The 25,349-nt window shown below is 32.2% G+C and overlaps 1 protein-coding gene across 1 annotated transcript; it reads right to left on the bottom strand.

Moving 5' to 3' along the window:
- Positions 1-1,642: 1,642 nt before the first annotated feature.
- Positions 1,643-23,870, bottom strand: LOC111053657 (facilitated trehalose transporter Tret1). The gene is made up of 9 exons (XM_039444573.1): positions 23,696-23,870; positions 17,590-17,694; positions 15,252-15,442; positions 13,538-13,763; positions 12,273-12,445; positions 9,706-9,942; positions 7,413-7,535; positions 5,627-5,761; positions 1,643-2,026 (listed from the first exon to the last, which is right to left on the bottom strand). The coding sequence occupies exons 2-9, from the start codon at positions 17,681-17,683 to the stop codon at positions 1,778-1,780; spliced, it is 1,428 nt and encodes a 475-aa protein (XP_039300507.1). The 5' UTR covers positions 17,684-17,694; positions 23,696-23,870; the 3' UTR covers positions 1,643-1,777.
- Positions 23,871-25,349: the final 1,479 nt, after the last annotated feature.

Below are 25,349 nucleotides of genomic sequence, written 5' to 3'. Positions count from 1 at the left end.
ATTTTTACAGCCCTAGGGCTGTAAAATAACCTTGAAGTCAGCTGATTCTGATTTGATGTGAACGTGTTTACAAAATAGTTTATGAAACGGAATCAGTTTATGCTTCTAGAATTGAATAAAGTATTTTGCAATAAGATACTATCATTCTATTTGGATGAATGAAATACAAATAAGATAAATATTATAAACTATTCAAATTCGATTTTCAGAGTAGGAGAGGACTTCTAACCTCTACTTCCGCAGTCGACGATAACAAGCATTGTTGACATTCAGATTGTCCAAATTTCAAGTGCGCTAAAACAGCTGATCAAAAAACTTTTAATTATTTGTGTTTATTATTCAAGAATCAAAACATTCATAATCATATCATCTTATTGTGCCATTTAAAAGAATAAAAAGTATAAACTCAACCTCCCACATTAAAACATAATTGTACATAATCTTTTGGGTTATTAAGACATATATATTGAAATCTACCCAAACCAAACCCAGCTCAAGTACTGCGATTACCACCAAACCTGGTGGATAATTTTGGAACTACTTAAAGCTACTAAAAACAAACTAGTTTTTCGGACATGTTATTCATTATCAAAATTTGGGAACAGAATAGTGTTGGGCCCTGCCTGTTGTTCTTTCCCGATCATATTATTATAATATGATTTGTAATTGTATCCACTGAAAATGAAAAAAAAATATATAAATACTTTGACAATTTCTGATATTCAGATTACCTCAGATTTGCTAGAGCTATGACCTTTCAGTTTTGCTTTTGGAAGTGCCTAATAAAAAAATTATTATCATATATATTATATTGTTTTATATTTTTTGTGGCGAAAAATAGCGTTCGCACCACGGGCAAAAATGTATTTCCGGCTCTCAATCTTTCTAGTCCTCGGCCTACGGCCTCGGACTTAAATACACCGATTTCGAGCCGGAAATGTCTCATTTTCGGCCCTAGGTGCAAAATATACTATTTCCATCATTACTTTTTGAGATATGAGCGCCTAAAGTTTAAATTTTTGGGAGAGAACATTGCAAATCCGATAGGAGATTAATCAATGAGATTTAGAGGATAAATTCTTCATGGTATTGTTGATTGAATAAAACAAAAAAAATTCAAAAAATCAATTTTTAAGAAAGTTATTCAATTTACCAAAAATAACTCAAATAAAAGTTATTTTTGGTCATTTTTAGTAAATTTATCAAAAATTGATATTTTCGACTTTTTTGTTTTATTCAATCAACAATACCATGAAGAATTTATCCTCTAAATCTCATAGATTAATCTCCTACCGAATTTGAAATGTTCTGTCCCAAAAAAATAAACTTTAGGCGCTCATATCTCAAAAAGTAAAGATCGGAAAAAATGTTTTCCTGAGAAACCTTTTGCATTTTGATAGCTTGATAATATACAAATCGAAAAAACGTTGAAAAATATCACCAGTAGAAAGTTTATTTTTAGCCTTTGCATAACCTTAAAAGCTACAGACCCGGGTCTGCCTTTAATACAGAAATTAACTTCAACTACCGTACCTAAATAATTATTAACCCTTCTTCGTAATGTGTTTATTAGTCATCATCATTATCTTAATCATAATTGTCATCATCAAACAAATCATTAGCAAGCTAAGAAGTCAATGAATTGAGTGAAAAATCGATACTTATGCACAAATTAAATTTGAATGCACAAGTACTCAATATCTTTAATCAAATAAATATATTTTTAAATTGTATACAACAAATAATACTTTTAAAAAATAGAAAAATGGAAAACAGTTCAGTTCTTGGTGTCATAAAGCTGTAGTTCAGGCTTCTTGCCGCCCAACTCATCCAGTATGGTTTCAATGTCTTTGCCTTTAGTTTCGGGTAGAAGAGTGTAAACGAACAGAGTGCCTACAACGCAAATGCCAGCAAACAGCCAGAATGTGCCCGCACTCCCAAACGCCAGTTCAAGATTCTCGAAATATTTAGTCACCACAAATGCCAAAATCCAGCTAGTTCCGGCTCCCAGAGAACTCGAAATACCCTGTGGCCAGAAATTTATATTATAACATTTTCATAGTATTTTTGGTTATTGCTTACAATAACATTTTTAATGGTTTCTGTTAACAAAGGCTCTGTTACATCAGTGAAAATGTCTCATGAAATTCATTACGATGATTTTTGTTTGCAAAAAATATATCCATGAAAATTCATGCTTAATGAGATTCAGTAGCGAAGAAGAGTATTACGATGATTTTGTTTGTCAAGTTTATCATCATGCGAATTGAAAATTAGACAGTAAACGTTGATGACAGTGTGATATTATCTAGAAATGATAATTCAACCAAATACTAATTAAGTGATCTGGTGTTATAAAGAGATTAATGAGATGTCCACTCAGATTTCAGTCTGCATGCGCAGCCGGGTTAAATAATGTTCTATACTAGCAAGAGATGACCATATCTTAAAAATGAATAGAAATTGTTCAACTCGCACGGAAAAGATGTTGATAGAGAAAACTGAAGGGGGTTTGATGAAAATACCTCTAATAAAACATTAATTTTGTTGGTTTATTAAAAGAAAACTTTACAATAGATGAAATAATGGAAACTATCGATATATCATCTTGAATATTTATGTTAATTCAATATTTCCCAAGTAGGGAGCTCATTTTAAATATATTAATGCATTTTCAATTCATTTTTTCATCTTTCTGACTAACTCAGATACGAAATTGTTAGTATAATATATATATTTGGACTGTAAATTTCTGTGATTATTATAAGAAATGTTCACATAACCTCATTTGACCTATTTAAAAAAAAAATTGGGTAGAGAAACAATTTTAGTTTTATCCTGTTGATTATTTCCCAATAATTTATTTGATGTTATGATTGTGTTAATGGATTATGGAATAAATAATATATTATAGTTTAATTATACCTATGAGATCTATAAAAATGCTGTGACATTAAAGGCCGGCTTCCGAGCTTGTGATTTAGCTAAGTTCTAGACTTTAAACAGCTGGAGTCAGAAAATTTGCTTTCCAAAACGGGGCGTAGTCGCAGTCCACGTTTAAATTAAATTTCAAGAAACTAGAAAATTGAACAAAAAATAAAATAAAGAGAAAATAGTGTAGAGTTTCATCTATTTTAAAGTCTAGAGCTTGGCTAAATCCCGAGCTTGGAAACCGGCCCTATAAGTGTCAAAAAATACATTTAACATGACATTTGACAGTTAAACGTTCTCAGAGATAAAAATAAAGAATATTTGCTAGATCTTATTGCTTGCCCATTGATATTATTCTAAAGTGAGGTCTGCGTTATAATAGCAGTATTCGATTAACATTGGTGTTGCTATCATTACCTATCATTCGACAAAGCAGATAGCGCTATCGTTTTCTACCTCCGCAACGTTGACAGATCGTTTTTCAACAATGAAGAAATATACTTCATTAAGAAAATATTCTATCTCAATTATGTAAAGTTATTATTAAATCATAATACAGATATGAGTTAGATATATACAGATTTGAAACACAAATTTAAATTGTCAACCACTTTTTATTATTATAAATATTGTTATAATATTATTAAAAACAGCTGAAAATGTGGCTGGTAAAGCCACGAAATCAGGTTCTGTATATATTATAATAATTTATAATAATAAAAAGTGTTTGACAATTCAAATTTGTGTTTTCATTATGGAAAAGTACCACAACATCACTCACAACACAGCTGTAAAATATACAGATTTACTTATTATATCATACAGATAGTTCATAGTTTCAAACAGGAATGAACAATTCATTCAAGATACACCGGTATCAGCTTTTTTCTACAGTAGAGAACCGGCAACGCTATTCTCCTATCTTTCTCCACTACCATTATAACGTGGATCTCACTATAGCTGTTAGTTATATTGATGAATAACACGCCGATTCTTTGAAAATAATAGATTGCAATGAAGAAAATTCATTCATTGATAAATTTACTTCCTTGACAGCCGAAACGTAACTTGAAAATATCCAGTCTGTCACAGTACACAAGTAAGAAGGATATCAGATAAACACAATAGCCCTGCTTAATGGAAAAGTGTTCAGTTATCACAAGGTTTTACAATAATTACTGCAGGCTTTAAAATAATTGTAGGCTTGTCTATAACAAATGTCTGGGATTTGTTGGAAATACATCAAATCTCAAAAAGAAAAATCATATAAATTAAGCCTCGATGGTATCAGACAATGTTGAGGATGTTCATAAATTTAAGAGCCTGATCAGTCACTTCCAATGGATTTTGAGAATCTTTGTTGCAATACTCTGAGGACGATAACTCAACTCTGGGGACATTTTTTTTATTGCTTCATCATAAAATGTTGAGTTAAAAATAGTTACATGATTTATGCTGGTGATTGTACACTACGAAGTACAGATACGACTACAATAATATGTGAAGAGCTACAGAAATTATTTATGACATTGCACTGACATATATTTTTCACATTTTACGTTGTTATATGAGAATTTCAGTAATTCACGAATAACTTATATTATAGACTAATTGGTGAGGGTCGATTTTAAAATGAAAATCTTGCTTCCATGCACAAATTCAAAGTGATAGAGCATGCTAGATATTAAGGATATTCAATAAAATCACAGTTGTTGTCTGTCAGACATTCAAGAAGTTACAAGGTTATTATGAGTGATTGTTCTCTAATAAAATGATAAGTTACTTGTATTATTAACAAAATTATGGAGGAATATGTTTGGTTATTTGTCAAGTAATTCACAAGAAAATTTTTAATACTGGTTTGGATGGTGAAGTGAACAAAAATTGTGAAGTCATAATGCGGCGGACCAGTTATGTATATAAAACATCAGCAGTTATGTAACGGTAGTCGTTGAAGAAACAAACTCGACTATTCTATCTCTTTTCTGTATAGGGCTACTTGTAATATAAATATAAAGAAAAATAAAAATCTCAGTACCCTTTTTGAAATATTTTATCAGGTGAGATTTTTCTTTTTCTTTATATTTATCGACTATTCTACCTCATCTTATTACATAGTGAGGACGTGTGAACATCTGAACTGAACAATACTGTTAGTTTGTACTCTTCAATTTTTTCAATTTGAATGAAGACATTTATAATTAAATCAAGTGTCCACATATTATACTATCACGACCAAAATCCCCAGACTGGTAAAGTTGGAGTTGGGAATTCAGAAATTCTCAATGACAGCATACTTGACAATTTCTACTGTCTAAAAATATTGAGAATTTCGAAATTAAAATTCTATATTTTATATCTTTGATTGTTATGAAACCATTAACCCAATTCATAATGAAATTTAGAAGAGAAGAATTTTTGGGATGAAAGACTACCTGTTATCAAACCCAAACAATAATAATTTAATGATTAACAAAATATCAACTTGAATTGGTCCAAGTTCAATATATGAAGTTATTGTATCTTATGATTATTATTTTGTATATTATATATTTATTATTCTATATTACTATATTATTATGTAAGTTATGATTATTATTTATAGTACCAATGGAGAATGATAAGTTCAACCATAGCTTGTATACACAAGATCTACTCGACAAGAATGTTTGAAAAAGTTATAGCTTGGTCTTACCTTCAAATTGCTGGGTACGATTTCACCCATAATGATCCAAGGAATGGGTCCAAATCCAAGTGAGAATACCACGATGAACAGAGATAGAGAAACCAGAGGAACCCATCCCCAAGTTGAGAGGTCGACATTTTGTTCCTGTCGAAAGAAAGATTAAATCATGTAGTACTAAATTAAAAAAGGTGACTACAATAAATTACTAAAGCATAAATATGAACCTTCAAAACCTTGTTGATATAATAACAAAATAAATAGAATACATTGCAAAGCTTAGTAAAAGATTTTCAACATTGTTAAAAACGAACTTATATTTTCACTAATACAGTCTTTAAAAAAAATAGTCTTTATAGCATAAATAATCATGTCAAATTACAGATCTATTAGATCTTTAGATCCAAACGATTTTTATCGTGAGATAAAAATTCCCAAGTGAAAAAAAAACAAAATGGCAGCTATAAGGTTAACCGCTGAGTTTTGGACACTTCAAATACGACATTTGTCGTCTCCTATCATCTAGGAACAATACCCTGAAATGTTCGACACTACTTCTGAAACACTCTGTATATTGTCACATACATTCATTGAGCCTGCTGGTAGAGCCCGATAATTAAAAGATTGATACCCTTATGTGCCTCAATTCGATTGTCAATATTTATCAACTCCACAACTCATATTTTATCTTGCTACTTAAGAACTATATTAGAATTCAAGAAAGTTCAAATTTTACAGCATAGTGAATGTGAAAAACACTCCACAAATAGTGAAAAACAAACGCATATACCGGTAGTGGAAACGCTCTACAAATCTATTCAGGGGTGTGAGTGTGATTGAAAAAAATCAACTCAATAAAAAGTCTCTGTAGAATGATAAAAAAAATCATTAAATCAACGTAAATCTACAAAAATCACTTCAGTTCCTTATTTCCCCACTCCTTAATTTTGGTTGATGTTATGCATCGTTATTTTACCCTCAGGTAGAAATGAAAAACACTTGGTTGTACACAAAAGTAAATAAATCTTTCAATGAGCAACTTGATAACAAAAATTAAACTCTCTAAGCAATTTATTGCAAATACATATAAAATCTCGATAGGATATAATATTTTTATAAACTAGCTGGCAGAGGTAGTGTGTATGAAAGAGTTGCAGTGTTTACGTTACCCAAGATGTGTACATTTCTTATACATATTCTCAATCCTATATCTAGTATGCTATCTCTGGACCCAAGAAGGCCCAAAAGTAAAGAAATATATTAATGAGCAACTTCATAACAAAAATAAAATTCACTATACTATTAATTCATTGAATAAATTAAAGGAATAATGTATTTAGTTATCAATTATTGATAGTTTATTGCCAATTTAGAATATTAAAGACATATTACAAGCTCTTTATAATATGAAATAACATTAAACATTTGACATCTTTTGGAATCTGACTCCCACATATTATAAACGTTATGTTCAATCTTTTATCTAGGATTGCTACGGTAGATTTGAATACTGAAAGTTCTCATTCAATGATATGATGCATACGCTACATAATATCACTCTGCAAAACTGAGATAAGAATGATGCCTTCATATCACTAGGAAAATATGTATTCCTCAGGTGTACCAAATTCCACATAGCCTAGCTGTAATTTAGCATTTTCGCATCTCGTGATTTTAGATCGTTACTTATTTCTATTATTCACCATTTTCATTTATTATTTAAATTATTTTACTTTATTCATTACATCATTATTTACTTGAATCATTCATTGAGTTTTAATTGATAATGGTGACTTACCTTGTAATGGAAGTAGCCTCCCAAGACAATCAGACATATAGCCATAACAGAATCTGACAACAAGAGTAGAAATCTTCTTCCTGTTCTTTCAACGAGGAGTGTTGAACAGTATGTGGCTAGGACCTAGAAACACACAAAATATATTGGATTAAAATGTGTACAAGGAGGTATTGATCTAGGATAGCTATTCAATTAGTTTTACTGAATTTGTGAGAGGATTTAGAATATTTTTTTTTCAAAAATTGTTTGACATAGCGTCAAGCAATCCAAAAGTAATACCAGTATGGAAATGTTAACACTACTGGTCCAGATAAAAACGGAGAAGACTTTATCTCATCCAGTGAATGATTTAATAGAATCAACAGTTGAGGCTTCAGAGTTATCAGGCTTCAGAGACAATTTAAACAAAAAAATTTAAGTGGTAAATATTGAGCATGGAAATCTCTTCACCTAAAATTAGAAATGAGCTCAAAATTTGAGAAAATGTGATTATTCAAATGCAAACTTAATGAGAGAGGCTCTCAAATTTTGAGCTTATTTTTAATTTTAGGTGAAAATGTTACTAAACATCAACTGAAGAGATTTTCATGCTCAATATTTACCAATTAAATTTTTTTGTTTAAATTGTCTCTGAAGCCTGATAATCAGAAATATAAAATCAAACTTTGCATAGATGGGGCGGAGCTCCCTATAGATATGGGACTTGTGGAGGCTGAAAGAGCTTATCAATGACTATTTCAGTTATGAATTTATTCAAAGTCGTTGGAGCCGTTTTTGAGAAAATCGCGAAAAACTCTGTTTTTGACATCATTTTAGCCGTCATCTTGAATTGCATTTGATCGAAATTGTTCGGATCCTTATAGTATAAAGACCTTAAGTTTCAAATTTCAAGTCATTCCGTTAATTGGGAGATGAGATATCGTGTACACAGACATACATACACTCATACAGACCAATACCCAAAAACCACTATTTTGGACTCAAGGGTCCTTGAAACGTATAAAAATTTAGAAATTGGGATACCTTAATTTTTTTGGAAAGCAATACTTTCCTTAACTATGGTAATAGGGCAAATGAAAATCTTATGAGGTGTTTAATGTAGATTGATAATGGTCAAGATTTCAGAGGTTTACAGAAATATAAACTAGTTCCTCATTACTCCGATATTCAAATAAACCATTGGTTGTGACACACAATATGTGTATCCAATTATATTATAATAAACTTGTGAGTCAAATAAATCATGAAAAACTAAGTAACTAAGTTACTAAGCAAATCAAACAATACCCTAGATAATATAGAGTGCGGGCAGCGAAACTTGCTTTTTTAAAGTGAACGCCATTCAGCCAGCTGATGTCGTAGTAGAGCAAATTTGGTCTCGTTAGAGAGGTCAGATTTTAAAGTTTTCTTTCTGACGACTTTCAGTCGCCATCATGCATTGGAACAAAGTAAAGCGTGCATTTGCCGTTGAGACTTATTTTTCGAGCGGACGTTCTGTGATCACAACCCAGCGCGCATTTCTAAATCTCTTTAATTTAGCCCCTTTGGCTACTGTCCCGGAACGGAAATCAATTGTTACTTGGGTCACTACTTTCAGACAAACTGCAAGTGCGACAAGACGAAGAACTGAAGTCCCTCGGCCCATTAGGTCACATGAGAACATTGAGGCAGTGAGAGTTTCAATGTTTTGATCACCATAGCGTTCTGCGCGCAAACATGCGTTCGCTCTTGGACTTTCCGATCGTTCTGTGAGACGAATTCTTTATGATGATCATCATTTCCATTCAAACAAGATGGCAATTGTGCAAGAACTTTCTGAACGTGACTTCAATTGAGGGAACACTTTCCAGAAAGCCTAATTACTTAAGATGAGCCTCATCTTAATTAGCAGCGATTTGGAGTAGCCAGCCCGATTTCCCTATTTGAACCCTTGTAATTTTTTATGTTTTCTTTTTTTAATCTCTTGCTTATGTGAACCGTCCAAGGACTCTACAAGATTTAAAGGCCAATATCAGGGAAGAAATCACTAACATAACGCCTGCAATGCTGGTAGGAGTCTTGACAAACGGCAGAAATCGGTTTACTCAATGTATGGAGAATGGGTGACGTCACCTACCTGATTTGATATTCAAAACTAATTGAAGCACAACTTTATATATGTATCTACATTACAAGAAATAAATACAAACTTTCTGATCCATACAAAGAGTTCCACTTATTTTTAAAGAATGAATTTTTGCTGCCGCACTCTGTACTAAGGTAGAATTCGAGTTCAAAAAAAATGTCCACTCACTTGAACAACGCCGATAACAATGGATGCCGCTTGTGAAGATAAACTGCTTCCTGCCGATTCGAAAATCTGTCCACTGTAGAATATGACCGCGTTGACTCCACTCAACTGTTGGAACACCATCATGCCGAGGGACAGCACAAACGCCTTCAAGATCACCTTGTCACTGATCACGTCCATGAAACCGGCCTGGTTCTTCTTCTGCTGCTCCATTGAGTGTTTCATCAACGATAATTCAACCTGGAAGTAAGCAATGCAGAGTTTTATTTAGCGTATGGCAGTATACAAAACACATTTATGATCACAACATTCGAAAAAAAAGAAAACAATAAAAAATTCATATATAAAACGAATGAAAATATCTTAGTCACTTTTGACCTGGAAATTAGAGGCATGCTTCCAGGGTATTTAAGTAGGCTATTGATGCTGGTTTAAGGAGACTCATGCTGTACAGGATGGAAGGGAGGAGAAGACCAGGAAGGCCGAGACTGCGCTGGATGGACGGTGTTGACAAGGACGCACAAGTGATTGGAGCCAGAGGTTGGAAAGCGAGGGCGAAAGACAGAGACGAATGGAGGCGAATACTGGAGGAGGCCAAGACCTGTAGCGGGTTGTAGCGCCACTGATGATGATTGATGCTGGTTTAGCCACCAGGAAATCTTCATGTGCACCCGTGTATGCTGATCTGGGGCACTCCTCCAAGATGTGTCTCACAGTCTGGACTGCTCCACACTCACAGAAAGGGGAGGCAGCCTTCCCCCACTTATGCATCAGATAGGCACATCTACCATGATGAGTTCGTACCCTATTCAATGCCGACCATGTTTTACGAGGCAAATCGAAGCCTGGTGGTCTTTTGGCTACAAATGGGATGTCAATGTTCTGCTTTGCTGACCACGCTTGTTGCCAGGCCTCAATTAAACGGAAACCTGAATCTAAGGCTGTAATTGCCGTCCTAACCGGTGGCTTACGAGATGCAGAGTTAATGAACGCTTATGAAAAACAGGTACTAGGATTGCAAGAAATGGATAGATTAACCGACAAAATGAAGTAGAGAGCAGAGAATGATAGACAATTTTCAAGTGGCTTGGATTTTGGCAAGCTACATCAAATTTTAATTGTTCAACTAGATAGTACCATAGATAAAGGATAAGCATAAGAATATATTTCTATATAACATATATATATATATATATATATATATATAACATATCTATATATTTCTTGTCTCTGATAGTACACAACAATGGGAGAAGCGGAGCGGATCATTAGCATGTCTGATAGATAAGCGAACAGACATTAGCGAATAGATATTATGATTATGTATATACAACAAGTAGTATTGTTGTAGGCTGGAAGAGAGCTGTAATTGAGAGCACAGTGCTAAAGTATCTATAAAAGATTAACTGAATGACAAAACCTTCGATTTGTGTTGGAAAGAGCTAGTTTGGCTCACTCTTTAATGTAGGTTATATTTGTATATTTCTAATTTCTAGAACAATAAGGTTATTGCTTCAGGTTCTACTTTAAGAAATACGTTGCCAAGTGATTAGGTACGAACGTTTTCCTATCTTCCACACATACAAAAATAATCTATTCTATAATATAATAAAGGAAATAAACTAATGACGCATCAACACGTCTGAACAACTGAACTGATTAACTTGAAATTTTGCTTATAGATTTTTAATTCACCGAAGTTGGTTTCAAGATTTGAAGACTTCAGTTTGTCACTTGATTTAAACAGACCCTTGCGGAGCACGGGTCCCCTGCTAGTTGAAGGCATTTTAATAAATAATTCAACGAATTTGGAATTCGATAAATGCATTTGAATGCACGAATGTACATCAATCCACAATAGAGAGAAGACTTAGATAAGAATATTTATTAGAATTAGAATAATATGTATTGCTAACAAATTTGAACTACATATCAAATATAGGAATTCAGATGTAAATGACTTTCAATATAATACTAACGTGTCTGATTCGCCCTGTATTTATGATATAACAGAGAATGCACAACAACATACGGCCAAAATATAAACGTTTGCACTTGCCAACAATGTATTACATTTTCTTATGAAAAATCACGCATCTTTGATGATTGACCCAGTCAAAAGGATCTCCAAAACTACATGAGGAAACTGGCTAGATCAAATGAGCTGGGATTAGATCAAACGAGCAATTGTTTGTTTTGAACACTTATTATTGTCTTATCTAAAATGATAAAACATCACTTTCATAAAACATAACCTCACATTCATTAAAAATGCATGGTACTACGCAACTCAAGTCGAGGCTCGACCAGCATGTCGAGTCGAGGCTCGACTCAGTCTCACAGTCGTGAGGTCGCGGAGACTAGAATCGACTGGTCTGAGTGTCGCCATTTGAAAGAACATGCTGCGTCGAGAAGAGACTAGAGTCGCAATCTCTTCTCGACTTGAGTCGCTCAAGTGTCAGTTGAGCCTTAGTCTTGCCCCAGCCTTTAACGAAGGCACATTATTCGAATACACTTCATTCAATTGTATAAATATTCCAATATAATTAATTTAAAATCAGGCTACTTACCTCATGTTGGTAGTCAGGTCCTCGAAGCCAGCGCAGAACTCGTCTCGCTTCTTCATCTCTGCCCTTCGACACGAGATACGCTGGAGACTCGGGCATCCATACAAAGCACACCATAAACACTATCGGTGTCACTCCACAAATGATCGATATTATCTGAACATTGTCGGCAATACCTGTGAAATTAATTGATTAGCAAATTATTCACATGTTTCAATCAAGGACCAAGACGCGCAGACTGAAAAATGGTAAAATGCCTCAACTAACCATACAAATAAGTTTTAAATTAGTGAAAATTTTATTTTTTGGAGTATATTTATTCCATAGAGGGAGGCCAATCGTTAAAAAGACATGTTGAGCTGAGGAGTAAGTAAGTATATTATTATTCTATATTGTACAATTATTGGACTTTCGGAAACGTGTATAGCTCAAAAATGACGGTATTCCAATTTTTATACGAGTACAAATTTAGGTTGTGTTATAATATTTTAGAGAAACATTTACAATTAAGGTGAAACGAAAAAGATGTTGCGACTGTGAGTTCCACTAAATTTATGTGGAACATAAATCCACAGATAAATTATGTGGAACTGACAACATCTATTTCATGTTCCTTAATATGGATAATTTCCACAACATAAAAATGCTTACGAACCAAAACAAAGAACGAAGCATATTTAGTATTTAGAATATTCATTAATTCAATAAAGGACTTCACTTGAATCAACCTTACACTCACAGTAATTATCGACTTTATAGACTGAATTAGAATGCTGAACGTCTCCAAGGAGATTCTAAGACATGTATAATGGAATGCATTACAAATAGTGACTGTTTTCATCTTTCAGCTAATCAATATACTAAGACTTATGAAATTCGTAACTCAAGAATAAAACTAAGTACTTTCTACGAATCATAGAAGTTAACGAAATATGAAAAATAATAGTAAATACAAATGAAAATATTGTACATATATTATAGTAATATTTATTGTAATTATGATAGGTAAATAAGTAGAGTAATATTGTAAGGTGATTTAGTGGGTGGTTTAGTGAGTGAGTTAGGTAAGTATAGTAGGAACTACAGCAAGGTATTGTAATGGAATATTGTTCATAAAGTAATAATTATTTAAAATTGGTGAGTAAGTTGGGTAAGTAAGTGAGAGGAGTAATTATTATTATTATAAGATATTATTATAATAAGGTATTATTATTATCGTGGAATGTACCTCATCCGTATGAATGAGGAAGAAAAAGTTTAATTCTCACCTGCAATGTAAGTGTACAAAATGCCGACGGTGATTTGGAGTTGGTAGAATGTGCCCAGCTTGCCTCTGACCGAGTTCTCAGCTATTTCGGATGTGTAGAGGTTGACGGCCACCGAAGTGGCACCCGAGCAGTAACCGATGATCGCCCGTGCTGCGTACAGCGCGTCCACAGATGTCGAGAACGACAGCAATGCCCATGCGGCCAGGGTTGGAAAGCCCAACAACAGCTGTAAAAATCCAGGATTATTCATAAATCAAAGCAAAAAATATACAATAAGATTGGAAGAGAAGACATGTGTAAACTTAATACGTCTTGTCATACAAAATCTAGTCAAGAAAATAGCCTAAATAATAGAAGTAAATCCGAGGTTTTTGGGGCACCCTAAAGCTCCATGGCTATAAGGTCAACTTTTTGTTTTTAAGCTGTCCAATACCCAGGAATAGCACGAATAAATTAGTGTGATCGGAGTTTTTTCCAGCAAAACTTACCTGGTGGCTGGACTACTAGTAATTGCTTCAAATGAGTTATTTTATACCACTGTCTTTATCTAACCAATATCAGTACACAGGAATAGAATAGGTATGTTTACAGTTGAAAAATTTTACAACTAGAGTAATTCAACTATTCATGGGTTAAGTTATTCATTATTATGATTATTCATATTTGAAAAGTGCTTTCTTTATTTGGCATCTCTTACAACCTTTCAAAACCGAAATTCCAGTTTTTGTTACCTTTTTGAGTGGTCTTGAGAAGAAATAATCACAAAAAATCTTAAAATAGCTCAAATTAGGGTGGAATTCTTTAGCAACCACAGTAACGGCTCTTGCCGCGCTGTATTAACGGCTATAGTCATTACAGCCGCAACGACTTTACTGTATGGTCGGTAGTGTAACGACTATACCATATATGAAGGATAAGCATAACCTATATTTCTTGTCTCTGACTTTACTCTACCGATCTTTAGGCTGTACTGACTACAGCCGTTAATACATCACGGCTAGAGTCGTTACTGTCGTCGCTTAGGAATTCCACCATTAAGAGTTATTTAAACATTTTTGTTACTATTTCTTCACAAGAACACTAAACAATGTAACAAAAACTGGAATTTGGGTTTGGAAAGGTTGAAAGAGATGCCAACTAAAGAATAAACATTTCAAATATGAATAATTATAATTTCAATAATTAATAATGAATAACTGAAACAATGAATAGTTGAATTACTCTAGTTGCGGAATTTTCAACTGTAAACATATTCTATTCCTGTTTACTGATATTGATTAGATGAAGACAGTAGTATAGAATGACTCCTTTTAAGCAATTACTAGTCAAAAAGTCATGTTTCATGAAACAAGAATAAAAAAGGGATTTCATGAACCTTAATCAAAATACCCTTTTTAAAATAGGAATGGTACAAATGGTTAGATTTGAAAATTGAGTAGATCTAAAGTTTGACCAGATGTCCAAAATATGCTTTCATAGACGAAGAATATATTTTTATCATATGCATGGAATACCATTCTAAATACTTTTTGCTGGTAATACTCATAATTTGTTGACAATACTAACCAGTCAATTAATTATTATAGGATTTAAAGTTTAAGGAATAATTCAATAAACTTGAAATACAATTTTCTAAAAGTTCCTGACTTCTTGATATGTTTTTATCGAGATTGCAATGATGTTACTAGTTGTGATTATTACCAATTTCACTCACCAGCGACAACTTTCTTCCAAATCTGTCTACAATCATTCCGGCCGTCAGTGCCCCAAATAGGGCACCAATTGACAGAAGGGAGCTGATCCATCCTCGTTGCTCTGTAGTTAGAAGATTTTCTCTCTTGTAAATTGGAAACGTGGGCGATGTCCACGCCAAAGATATACCCACAACAAGAGCGGCGATAGTAGCTACAAACAAAAAACGGAATTAAATAAACAAAAGATATATTAAATTTGAACAAATTTGTATTGATAAGTAACTCAGTTTATGAAAAGATTGATGGTAGTAATACACAATGATTGGTCATTTGAAATTACAGTTGCTCGTGACATCAAACAATACGTATGTAAATAAATATCAAAATAGTAGCTCTAAATCAAAATATTTGAAATTATAAGCTTATCGTTCATTATAATGGTTATAGTTCAGTTCTCATAAGCTTTAAAATCAAAACCTCTACTAAGGCTTTCAACAAAAACATGGCAACAAAATAGTCAGTACAGTTGAAAAAATGACGTTTGACATTCATATTTACGATTCATATAATTTTTATAAGATTAAAAACCACTCATCTCCAAAAAATTGAAGGACATAAATAAGACAAGGAAAAGTTATCATCAGTGGCCTTCAACTTGTCAAACATAGCAAAATCAATTGTAATAATTAGAATTTATTATATTTTGAATAATTTTATTTGTTGAAGTTATTGTTATGGATAATGAGGCGCCTGGTCTGATAAGTTTATTGAAAATACATTTTTTCATGAATGAATAAATCTAGAATCGTTTGATATAAGTTAGCAATAAATGCTCCACCTTTACTCTATCAATTAAACCTCTGACCTGAGTCTGACAGATTATATCAGTCGAATGAGAATGGGATGATAATATATGACTAAATGCAATTATTGCGAAATTTGGTAGGCTAATATGAATGAGCAATGAATTACCGTAATACTGAAATGAATAAATAAATATCAGTATGAATAATGTGAATTATTGCAAGTCAGCTTGAAATTAGAATTTTCAAATTTGAGAAAGGGTAAGGTGCAATTCCTTAAGCCGTGTCCACACTAAACAAATGTTCTACAAACATGTTTGTTGAGGAGCTAAGGGACAAACATTTTAAACAGTTTGGACAATAATATTGTTTGTGAAACAAAAAATCACTGTTTTTCCAAACTTTTTCAGTATTGACAGTTGTAAAACATAAAACCTGTTCTTCTCACTTACAAATATTTTGTTTGGTGACGCGTCCACACTGGCAACAGGCAAACATTGTTTGTCAAACATAATAAAATTTGCTCAAACTGTTTCAACAAACATGTATGACATACATTTGTTCAGTGTGGACACAGCTTTAGAGGCGTCTCGAGACGCGTGGCTGTAAGCAGGCGTGGTGACTGGTGAGACGCAAAGCTGCGTCACAGCTAGAGCACATAACCTATAACCTTATGTTAATCAGAATTGATGATTCATTGGATATTAATATTTTAAAAGAAATATAGTAGACTACAATTCTAATTATTCATCTGCCAACCATAACGTACATACAATATAAAAATCCAATAAGTCATTGAATCTAATGAATTTATAGGTTATGTGCTCTAGCCGTGACGGTTCTAACCACGCGTCTTGAGAAGCCTATAATAGGTAAATAATGAATTGCACCAAATAACCAAATAATGAATTGCACCTTTATAGATCTTTAAATTTCAATCATCACAGGTACCGGTACATGCTCATAGAAAGTCAAGATTTTAAAAATAGGCTACACTTACAGTATTTGTAACTGGTGAAAACCCATAGTCCTGAGAAGGTTTACTAATTAAAGAAAAAGGAAATAACTAACTTAAAATCTACGAAAAATCTTACCAAAGTAGAAAAGTGAGAATCATTAGATTGATGGTGTTTCCAATTCATGTAAGTTCAACTCATAACTTAGATGGAAGCTAAGAAATTACTGTTTTATAACTGAAAACGTTATGTAAATTCAGTTAATAATAATAAATCTATTTTTGTTCTGGTTAAGTTACAAAATTATAAAGAAATCAAAGACGGCAAAAGATTTGTAAACAAAAACCAACAGCAAAGTAGCAAACAGCTGAGAGCTGACTTTGAATTTATCCGTGTTGCCAACAGAATTTGACAGTGCTCCCAACTTACTGGATTCTTAACGCGCTCTTTTTAAAATGATTAGGTAATCATTACACTGACTCTGGTGAGTGGTGACAATCTTTGGATAATACCATTAAAAAGATAAGTTCTTACAGTATGCTATCTTTCCTCTATAAAATACTGAGGATAATTAAAATAACAATTATATTGCATCTTACCAAAAAATGCTGCCAGGAACTGAGGAAACTTTCTACCTTCAGTGATTATGGTTTCACCATATGCAGCGGTCTCAAGATTTTTCTCAGTTACCATTATTAATCAATCTGTAAAAAATGAATAATATCAGATATTACTTTGTCAATCATAATTATTCATGAAATCATTTTGTTAAACATTTCTATGGGTTTGTCAGACATTTCTATATTTTTAATATTGCTTTCTACCTACTGCTACCTTTATAATAATAATGTTATGTTTTTGTTACGCTGTTCCTGATGACATATAGACTACATGATTATGAAATAAGATTTTTTCAATTCAATGGGATTTTTTATTTAAGCGGAATAGAAGCGATGCCATTTTTCGCTGAAAAGAATGGATGGCCCATTGGCCCGGTATGGCCTTTCATCATCGGGGCGCGTCTATTCCGCTCGAGTAGGTAAATATCTGAGTCTTCTAATAGAAAATAATAGGCCCAACCTACTTTCTATATTGAATCGGCCATTGAATAATTTTTATTGTAAAAACGCCTTGGATTACAGCCTCTATGACCCGCTGATCCTCTATCTCTATCTCATGGAGCTCCCGGAAAGTCTGAGCCCCTCAAAAATCTCCTTCTGTCGCTCAATTTCCCAATTTATGCCTTATTGTCTTCATTCACTTTGTTCACTTGTTTGTGACTTTGCTCCTCAGAGACTCTAATTATCAGATTAGGTATAGGCCTATGAATATTATTGCCAAAGCTTTATTGCACAGTACATAATATTATAAATTACTGGTAGGCCCATTTTTCAAATGAATAGCAGAGTAGGTATAGGTATTTATAGGTCACAAATATAAAATTTGTATTTGACTCTTCCTCAATTTTCATTCCTTCGTCCTTGTTACAATGGTGACTGTAACAAAACTATGTGCTACAGAAAGCAATAAGACAGCGTAAGATTCAAGGCTACACCACACTTGAGGAAATTTTTACTGGTGATATTTTTTGAAGTATTTTCATATGGATACGGTATTATCAATTTTACCTGAATGGAACCAACTCTTAGGAAGTAATTTGTTGAACATTTCTACTTTTTGAGGTATGAGCGCCCAAAGTTGAAAATTTGGAGAAGATCCATTTAGCTGAATTGCTAGCAAACACATCCACGGAAAGGATAGGCTACATTCCCCAAGATATTCTCCATCTCATGACATAATATCTAATATCTCAAAATATCAATATAGTACTAGGATTTTTTACAATTTTTAGAAATCACTTAAATTTGAATATTTTTTCAAAATTGATAAAATTTCCCTAGAATTGATATTTAAAATATGTCACCAGATAAACAATATCTTATTCCATATATTCTTGTTTTCAATAAATCTTGTAGAATTTATGCTCAAAATTTCATGAATTTACTGCTTTCATGAAATTATTCGGAAATGGATCTCTCCCAAGAATCCAATTTTAGGCGCTCATATCTTAAAAAGTTTAACTTTTAAAAAAATCCTTAGAAATTTGTTCCATTCAGGTAACTCCATAAGTATATCAGGTATATTCAGTATACGTAGGCCTATATTCAGGTAACTTGAATAGTATCTAAATAGAATTACTTTGAAAAATATTATCGGAAAAAGTTTCTAAAAGTGTGAAGTCTTAAATGAAATAATAAGTTGATAATTATCATGCTCATGCTACACATGGACCTCTCTATAGTAAAAGTATCAACAACTGTAATAATTTAAAATTTATAAAATAACTACTTGATTGGGTTTTTATCTTTCGTAGATTTTATCACAAATTTGATGAATTTGTTCTAATTACTATAAGTTTGATTAATATAAATAGGCTTATAACCATCCTTGGTAAATTAAGAAACTTTATGCAAAATTTCAAGTGTCAAACGTGATTATGTGCAAACATGTATTTTGTATCCCCTACATGTATAAACCAATTATTCCTTACTTCATATATAGAATATATAGATAGTAAGCATGCTTTCCAATATCATAATTCATGGTGAATCATGGTGAACTAGGAACTCTTAAGATAATAGACTACCGAAGCTGTTTGAACTTAGATAAGAACTCCCACTACTGTGGATAATATAGACTTATCCAAGCATGAGGTAGACTTCCTTAATTTTATTGTGAATGATAGAATCTAATTATATCAAATGCGATTTAATTCGTTGTGCATAAAAATGTCAGAGTGAATTCAAGGATTATCAGGAGGGTAAAGACAATTTTCTTTAACCATCCTTTTCCATTAGGATTCTTATTCTTAAATTGAATGAAGATTCGCGTTTACTTTAGACCCATTAAAAGTTTATAGTGCGATACTGAAATCTCATCCAGTTTTTGTGTTTATCTCAGCGTATTCATGACAATTTTCAAGAAAACTCAATCCAGAAGTAGGTAGAGCTTCTCAGAGACTTTTCTGAGAAATGGAAATTCACCCTGAGTGCATCAATGTCATTGAATTTTAGATTAAATTTGTATTATTATGTCATTTGAAAGGAGCTCTGATTCTACATACGGTACTTATTTATACTCACTTTGAAAATTCTGTAATCTTCATTTGAATTGATAAACCTCAAAGAGAAAATAAAGATGATTGGATAATTCATTAAAAATAATAGTTAACATAGCTCACCTACTTGGATAGAAAATAGAGAGGAAATTCTAGTGAAGTTAAGTTTTCTAGCATTTTTTCTACACAGTAAAGACAATGCATTGAAAATGCCGGTGTATTTATAAGTATCATATATGATCTGTCTCAAGAAGCATATGAAATAATAGATTTCTTGCGATAATTCATGGTATTTCTCAAAATTCATATTGTTTCCCATTTAATTTAAGGAATAAAAAATGTGAAATATTTAGCCAACTGTATTTTTTCATGATAGATGTTGTTAGGTAGGTGCTGTAGAATTAATGAACATGTCGTCCTTATGTAATAAATCAGTCCATGTAAATGAAGTAGGCTATTAACACAGAAAATGGAGCTTTCTACTTTAAGAAAAAACTTCTTGTAAAAATAGAACAATAATATTCACTAGAACTTGAAAAAATTGTAATGCTTTGAATACGATAAAATATTTAAAATGGCACCTTATCAGGAAACTTATTTTCTATAATACAAGAGAATGTCGTCTTATACTAAAGTGCTCAACTCTATTATAGATTCGAGCATAATAATTATGTTATGAATATAATTATTCAGCCATCTATAGTATAAGACATTCTCTTTTTTCATCAAATATTGTTCCTTTTTCTTTGTATAAGAGACAAGAATGCAGGAATACATCCTAACTTTGAAATTTCGTTAATAGATTGAAATAATAATGAATCATGTTTTCTTGAAAGTGATATTTATATTTTATATTATTTGATGGCAGGGGGAAATTTGTCAGATTCTAGATTGAAAACACCGGATTGATGGTGTGGAATGACAAGCAGAAAGCAACGCGGAAATAACATCGTCTATATTGAGCGTCATTACCAAACATTCATGAAAATGTGAACTCAATCAGCAATTTTTGCTCTCGAATCACTGCTCTTCAGACGTCCCGCTGTTATTTTTATTCCTTCTCCACAAAGAACTTCGTTAAGAACGTTGAAAAAATCATCTCTAGATTGGATTTCCACCTTTTCCTCTGTTCAAGTACAAGAGTCTGCTCTCAATTCCATGTTAAGAAACAGAAAACTGCTTCTTTTACGTGCCAGTTTTTCTTTTCTATCGATGTTGGTGAATTACCAACAAATTATAATGCTTTTATTCACCGAGAAAAACAGAAAACTCTGTCAATTCATGAAGTAAATATCAATTTATATATTTATCGTATTCACCATGTATGCATGAAATTGTAATTTTTGTATTGAAAAATAGAATACGGTATTCATTAAGGTTTTCACAAAACCATATTATACCATAGTTGTCTCAGGAGAAACTAGTAGTTCTGTCAACAGTAGACCTCGCGCAGTTAAAAACCACAGCCTCCTCTAATACTGTCCATCAGAGTGAATTATGCCCTGTCCTAGTGTGTCGGCGAGATATCGGTGTGTAAACAACTAATGGCTGTTTGGGTTGTTGTATCGACAATATTTATTGATATTTATTATAATTATTAGTATTACAATGCTAATGATTTGTTGTAAACAACTATGCCATCGTCAAAAGCTTACCGAGTGGAAATGAAAGCAGAGAAAAGTCGGGAGAAAATAATAAGCTACTTCGAGTTATCAATACATTGCATGCGTCATTGCATGCAATTAATAATACACTCTACAGCTGATTTATGATGAATAATTCTAAAGTCTTATTTTCACGGTAATATTGGCGTTCAAAGGAGACTTCTTTTCCTTTTGTATTATCCTTAAAATGCAAAATTTCAAATAAACCTTACCGTATGTATACGTCGACGCGAAATTCAAAAAGAAACATAGGTAGGTACCTGTCAAATCTCATAATAATCTTTTGCTGCGTTCGCTGTGAATGCGGAACATATAGACATAAATATAAACATTAATAGAAATGCAAAACCGTCGACTTGAATCTTAGACCTCACTTCGCTCGGTCAATAACTTGCTTTTTGACTTCCACTAATTTCCACTTTACTTGGCCGTGATCGCATTTCAGTGAGAATAATTAGGTCATATCAAATAAACACTAGGAATATCTAAAGAAACTTGAAAATTTAGTTCCCTCCAATGGTTTTATGTGAATATGAATTTCTAGTAACAAAGCCTTCTTTTATAAAAATGTCTACTGCTATTTCGAGGTATGTTGTTTTGCTTCAAATCGAGAATAAAATAGATTTAACCACAATTTGAATCCTTGAGAGTATATTGAGACTCATAATAATTATTTTTTATTGGAATAGACTTATTTTCATGATAAAATAATGCATTCGACCAATGATAACAGCCTGTACTGCACTTCTAGAGGTTTGTATTTTAGTAGATAGATAGATAACTGCCTTCTATTTACACTTTACTATATAAAAAGTGATGTGTATTAATTCTAATAAGTATATATTTAATGCATACGGTAACAATAAATTATTGGAATTAATAAAATTATTCGAAGATACATAGACATTGATAATGAGAAAGCATTGCAACACTATATTGGCATCAATTAGATCAATGAGACCGTGATTTAAGTGCTTTCCACTGTTTTCCATGAGTTTCTAAGCATGTGCTGCAATGAAGTGTAACCTGAATTTGGGTTCAAGTATTTACAAACTGTCAACTCGTGTCAGTAATCAGCATTTCCATTCTACTCCATTTAGTTAATTGAAATCATAAATTTGGTAATGAACAGTAATGCACGGGCAATGCTACTGGTTTTTGAAATTCTTGAAAATTGTATTTGCATCTATTCTGAGTACATAAATTCTAGCGTTTTTTGGGTAAAATTGGCAGAGTTTATTGTGTATATAGCCAATATCAATTCTATTGTCTGGTACCAAATTGATTTAATTATTTATACAGTCAAAAAATTAATTTGATTAATCAATGAAACTTGCAAACTTGATTAAGTACCTACTCATCTGGAAGTGGATTCGGCAATCGTCACAGACTAATTTAAATAAATTTTATCGAGATACATTTTATTGAAATTTATTAATTCCAAAAAATTATGATAAATTGGATTTTCAAACCTATTTTCTGAAATTCCAAACATCTGTCTAATACTGTTGTCAAGTATGTTCGACGAAAATCTTGAATCTTCAAATTTATTTTCCCAGAAGAGGTGTTTCATCAGTTTTAATTGAAAAAAAAAAAACAGTTTATGAATTTTTTATCAAGGGGTAGTATTCCCTTCTATAGCTTATAGGTACAATTCCAATTGATCTATTATATTTTTAATGACAAATTAATTTTTGAAAATTTCTCTTGAAGTGACAAAATTTATATAGTCCTACTGCAAAATTTCTTTACTATGTTCAAGTTCATTCAATCAACTTGTCCATCGCAGTGGAAAATTGGAGAGAATGATATTTTTCAAACATTACTGGTACAAGAAAACATGTTATAAAATTAATAATCAAAATTGTCACAATACAACTAAAATAAGACATATTTTTAAATTATAAAATGCAATCAACTGACCTGTTTATCAGTCCAATAATTAATATCCTGTATTTGATGGATAGGTACCTATGCAACGAATTTTGGAAACACTTGTGAGAACATGTGTTAGAGACTTCACTGACTACCCTTTTTCTGAGGGAATAGTCAGAAGTGGGAAAGAGTTGATAGTTTTCGGCGTATATATAAATAATTCATTCTAAATATTGTGATAAGATTTCTTTTCATCAGGGAATGACCTTGTACAAAAGTCAATCATTATCTTTTCGGTCAGATTTGGAAACATTATAAAAAACTAATGTACGTACGCACACATGCACACACATACACAATAAGAAAGATTAGTACAAAACTTATGAAATATGATATGTTTGACTGTTATAGATAAATTTCCAAACTAAGAAAAATATTGAGTGATATCTGTGGAACTGTGCTTGCTGATCATTGACCTCTCAATCCACCTCTTTTCAACAAGTGCATTATCCCCATTATATTACATTATATTGTAACTGGTACATTATATTTAGTTACGGTGCCTCATGATTTGAAAGTGGGTCCTTCATTATTGGTCTTATCTAATTTAAACTGTTTGACTCTATGACGTTATTACATTTGTTTACTTGTCAATGATGATGATATAAGAATGTAAACAGTGACTCTTCTGCTATTTTATGTGAAATGAAGCTGTCTTGAGTAAATCTTCATTTTTTTCTTGTTCTCATTTGAAATAACTGTGAACCATTTGAAAATGAATGGAAAATTTAAGTAAACTTCAGGGAAATTTCAATCAGACTTCATTGACTGATTGATTCTGATACCTTCAAAATAAGTAAGAAGCTAGTATGAATAATGGATACTTCTTTATTCCAGCGAAAAATTATTATGGAATAGATTTCAATCAGATTAAGTTGAATCTACACGAGAAATGAAATAATCGTGCTAATGTTTTGTAATTGCATTGTAATAATATTGTATTGTAGGTATCGTACTATGATTCAAAATTCGAAATAGGTACGGTACTCTTCTCAATTTCATTTTGATAGAAACGCTTCAATTTGAAAATTTTTCAATTTATCATTTTTTTCAAATCCATCAATAATGAAATTCATTCATGTTCAATAATAGGAGTGCATTGAAACATGTCTTTGTCAATGAGATTGATTATACTATTTTAAATTCTGCTAGTAAGCTATGTAATGTTCTCCCCCGCTACCTATTCTCTTTTTATAAAAGTTCTAATTGAATAGATATTCGGATGAAATGGTGATTATTAGAGCTAAGAGAATCCAGATTGAAGAGTGATAGTATCAGCATTGTAACTATATTGTACCTATAGAATTTTATAAACATGAATCATAGCTAACCTCAGCTTTTGAATAGGTACCGTATTGACATATTTTGTGTTTTTGATCACATACTGTGAGAATTTTGAAAATTATAATATCGCAGATCCACAGCCTGACATCAATTTTATATTCAATGCACAGATCCATTCTAATACATGAACATTCAAAATGTTACAAATAGTTATGTTTTTATGAAAATTAATGAAGTGAATTCTGATGTAAGTTTAATGGAACAGTCTCATCAATATTACACAACAGACAGAGTCTACTAACATCCTGCTTACACCAAGTAGGTATACCTACGTTTTCCACATTGAGAAATTGAAAAG

The sequence above is a fragment of the Nilaparvata lugens genome, chromosome 1, assembly GCF_014356525.2.
Source record: "Nilaparvata lugens isolate BPH chromosome 1, ASM1435652v1, whole genome shotgun sequence".
Lineage (NCBI taxonomy): Eukaryota > Metazoa > Arthropoda > Insecta > Hemiptera > Delphacidae > Nilaparvata > Nilaparvata lugens.
Note: the sequence above shows the minus strand (reverse complement) of the source record. Positions and strands in the feature narration are given on the sequence as shown.

Excerpts from the sequence above, each read along its gene's own strand:
- LOC111053657 (XM_039444573.1), bottom strand. The coding sequence starts at position 17,683 with ATGGTAACTGAGAAAAATCTTGAGACCGCTGCATATGGTGAAACCATA. Across the intron at positions 15,443-17,589 it reads GTTCCTGGCAGCATTTTTTG|CTACTATCGCCGCTCTTGTT; the intron begins GTAAGATGCAAT and ends TTTTGTTTGTAG. Across the intron at positions 13,764-15,251 it reads TTGGAAGAAAGTTGTCGCTG|CTGTTGTTGGGCTTTCCAAC; the intron begins GTGAGTGAAATT and ends GGATTTTTACAG.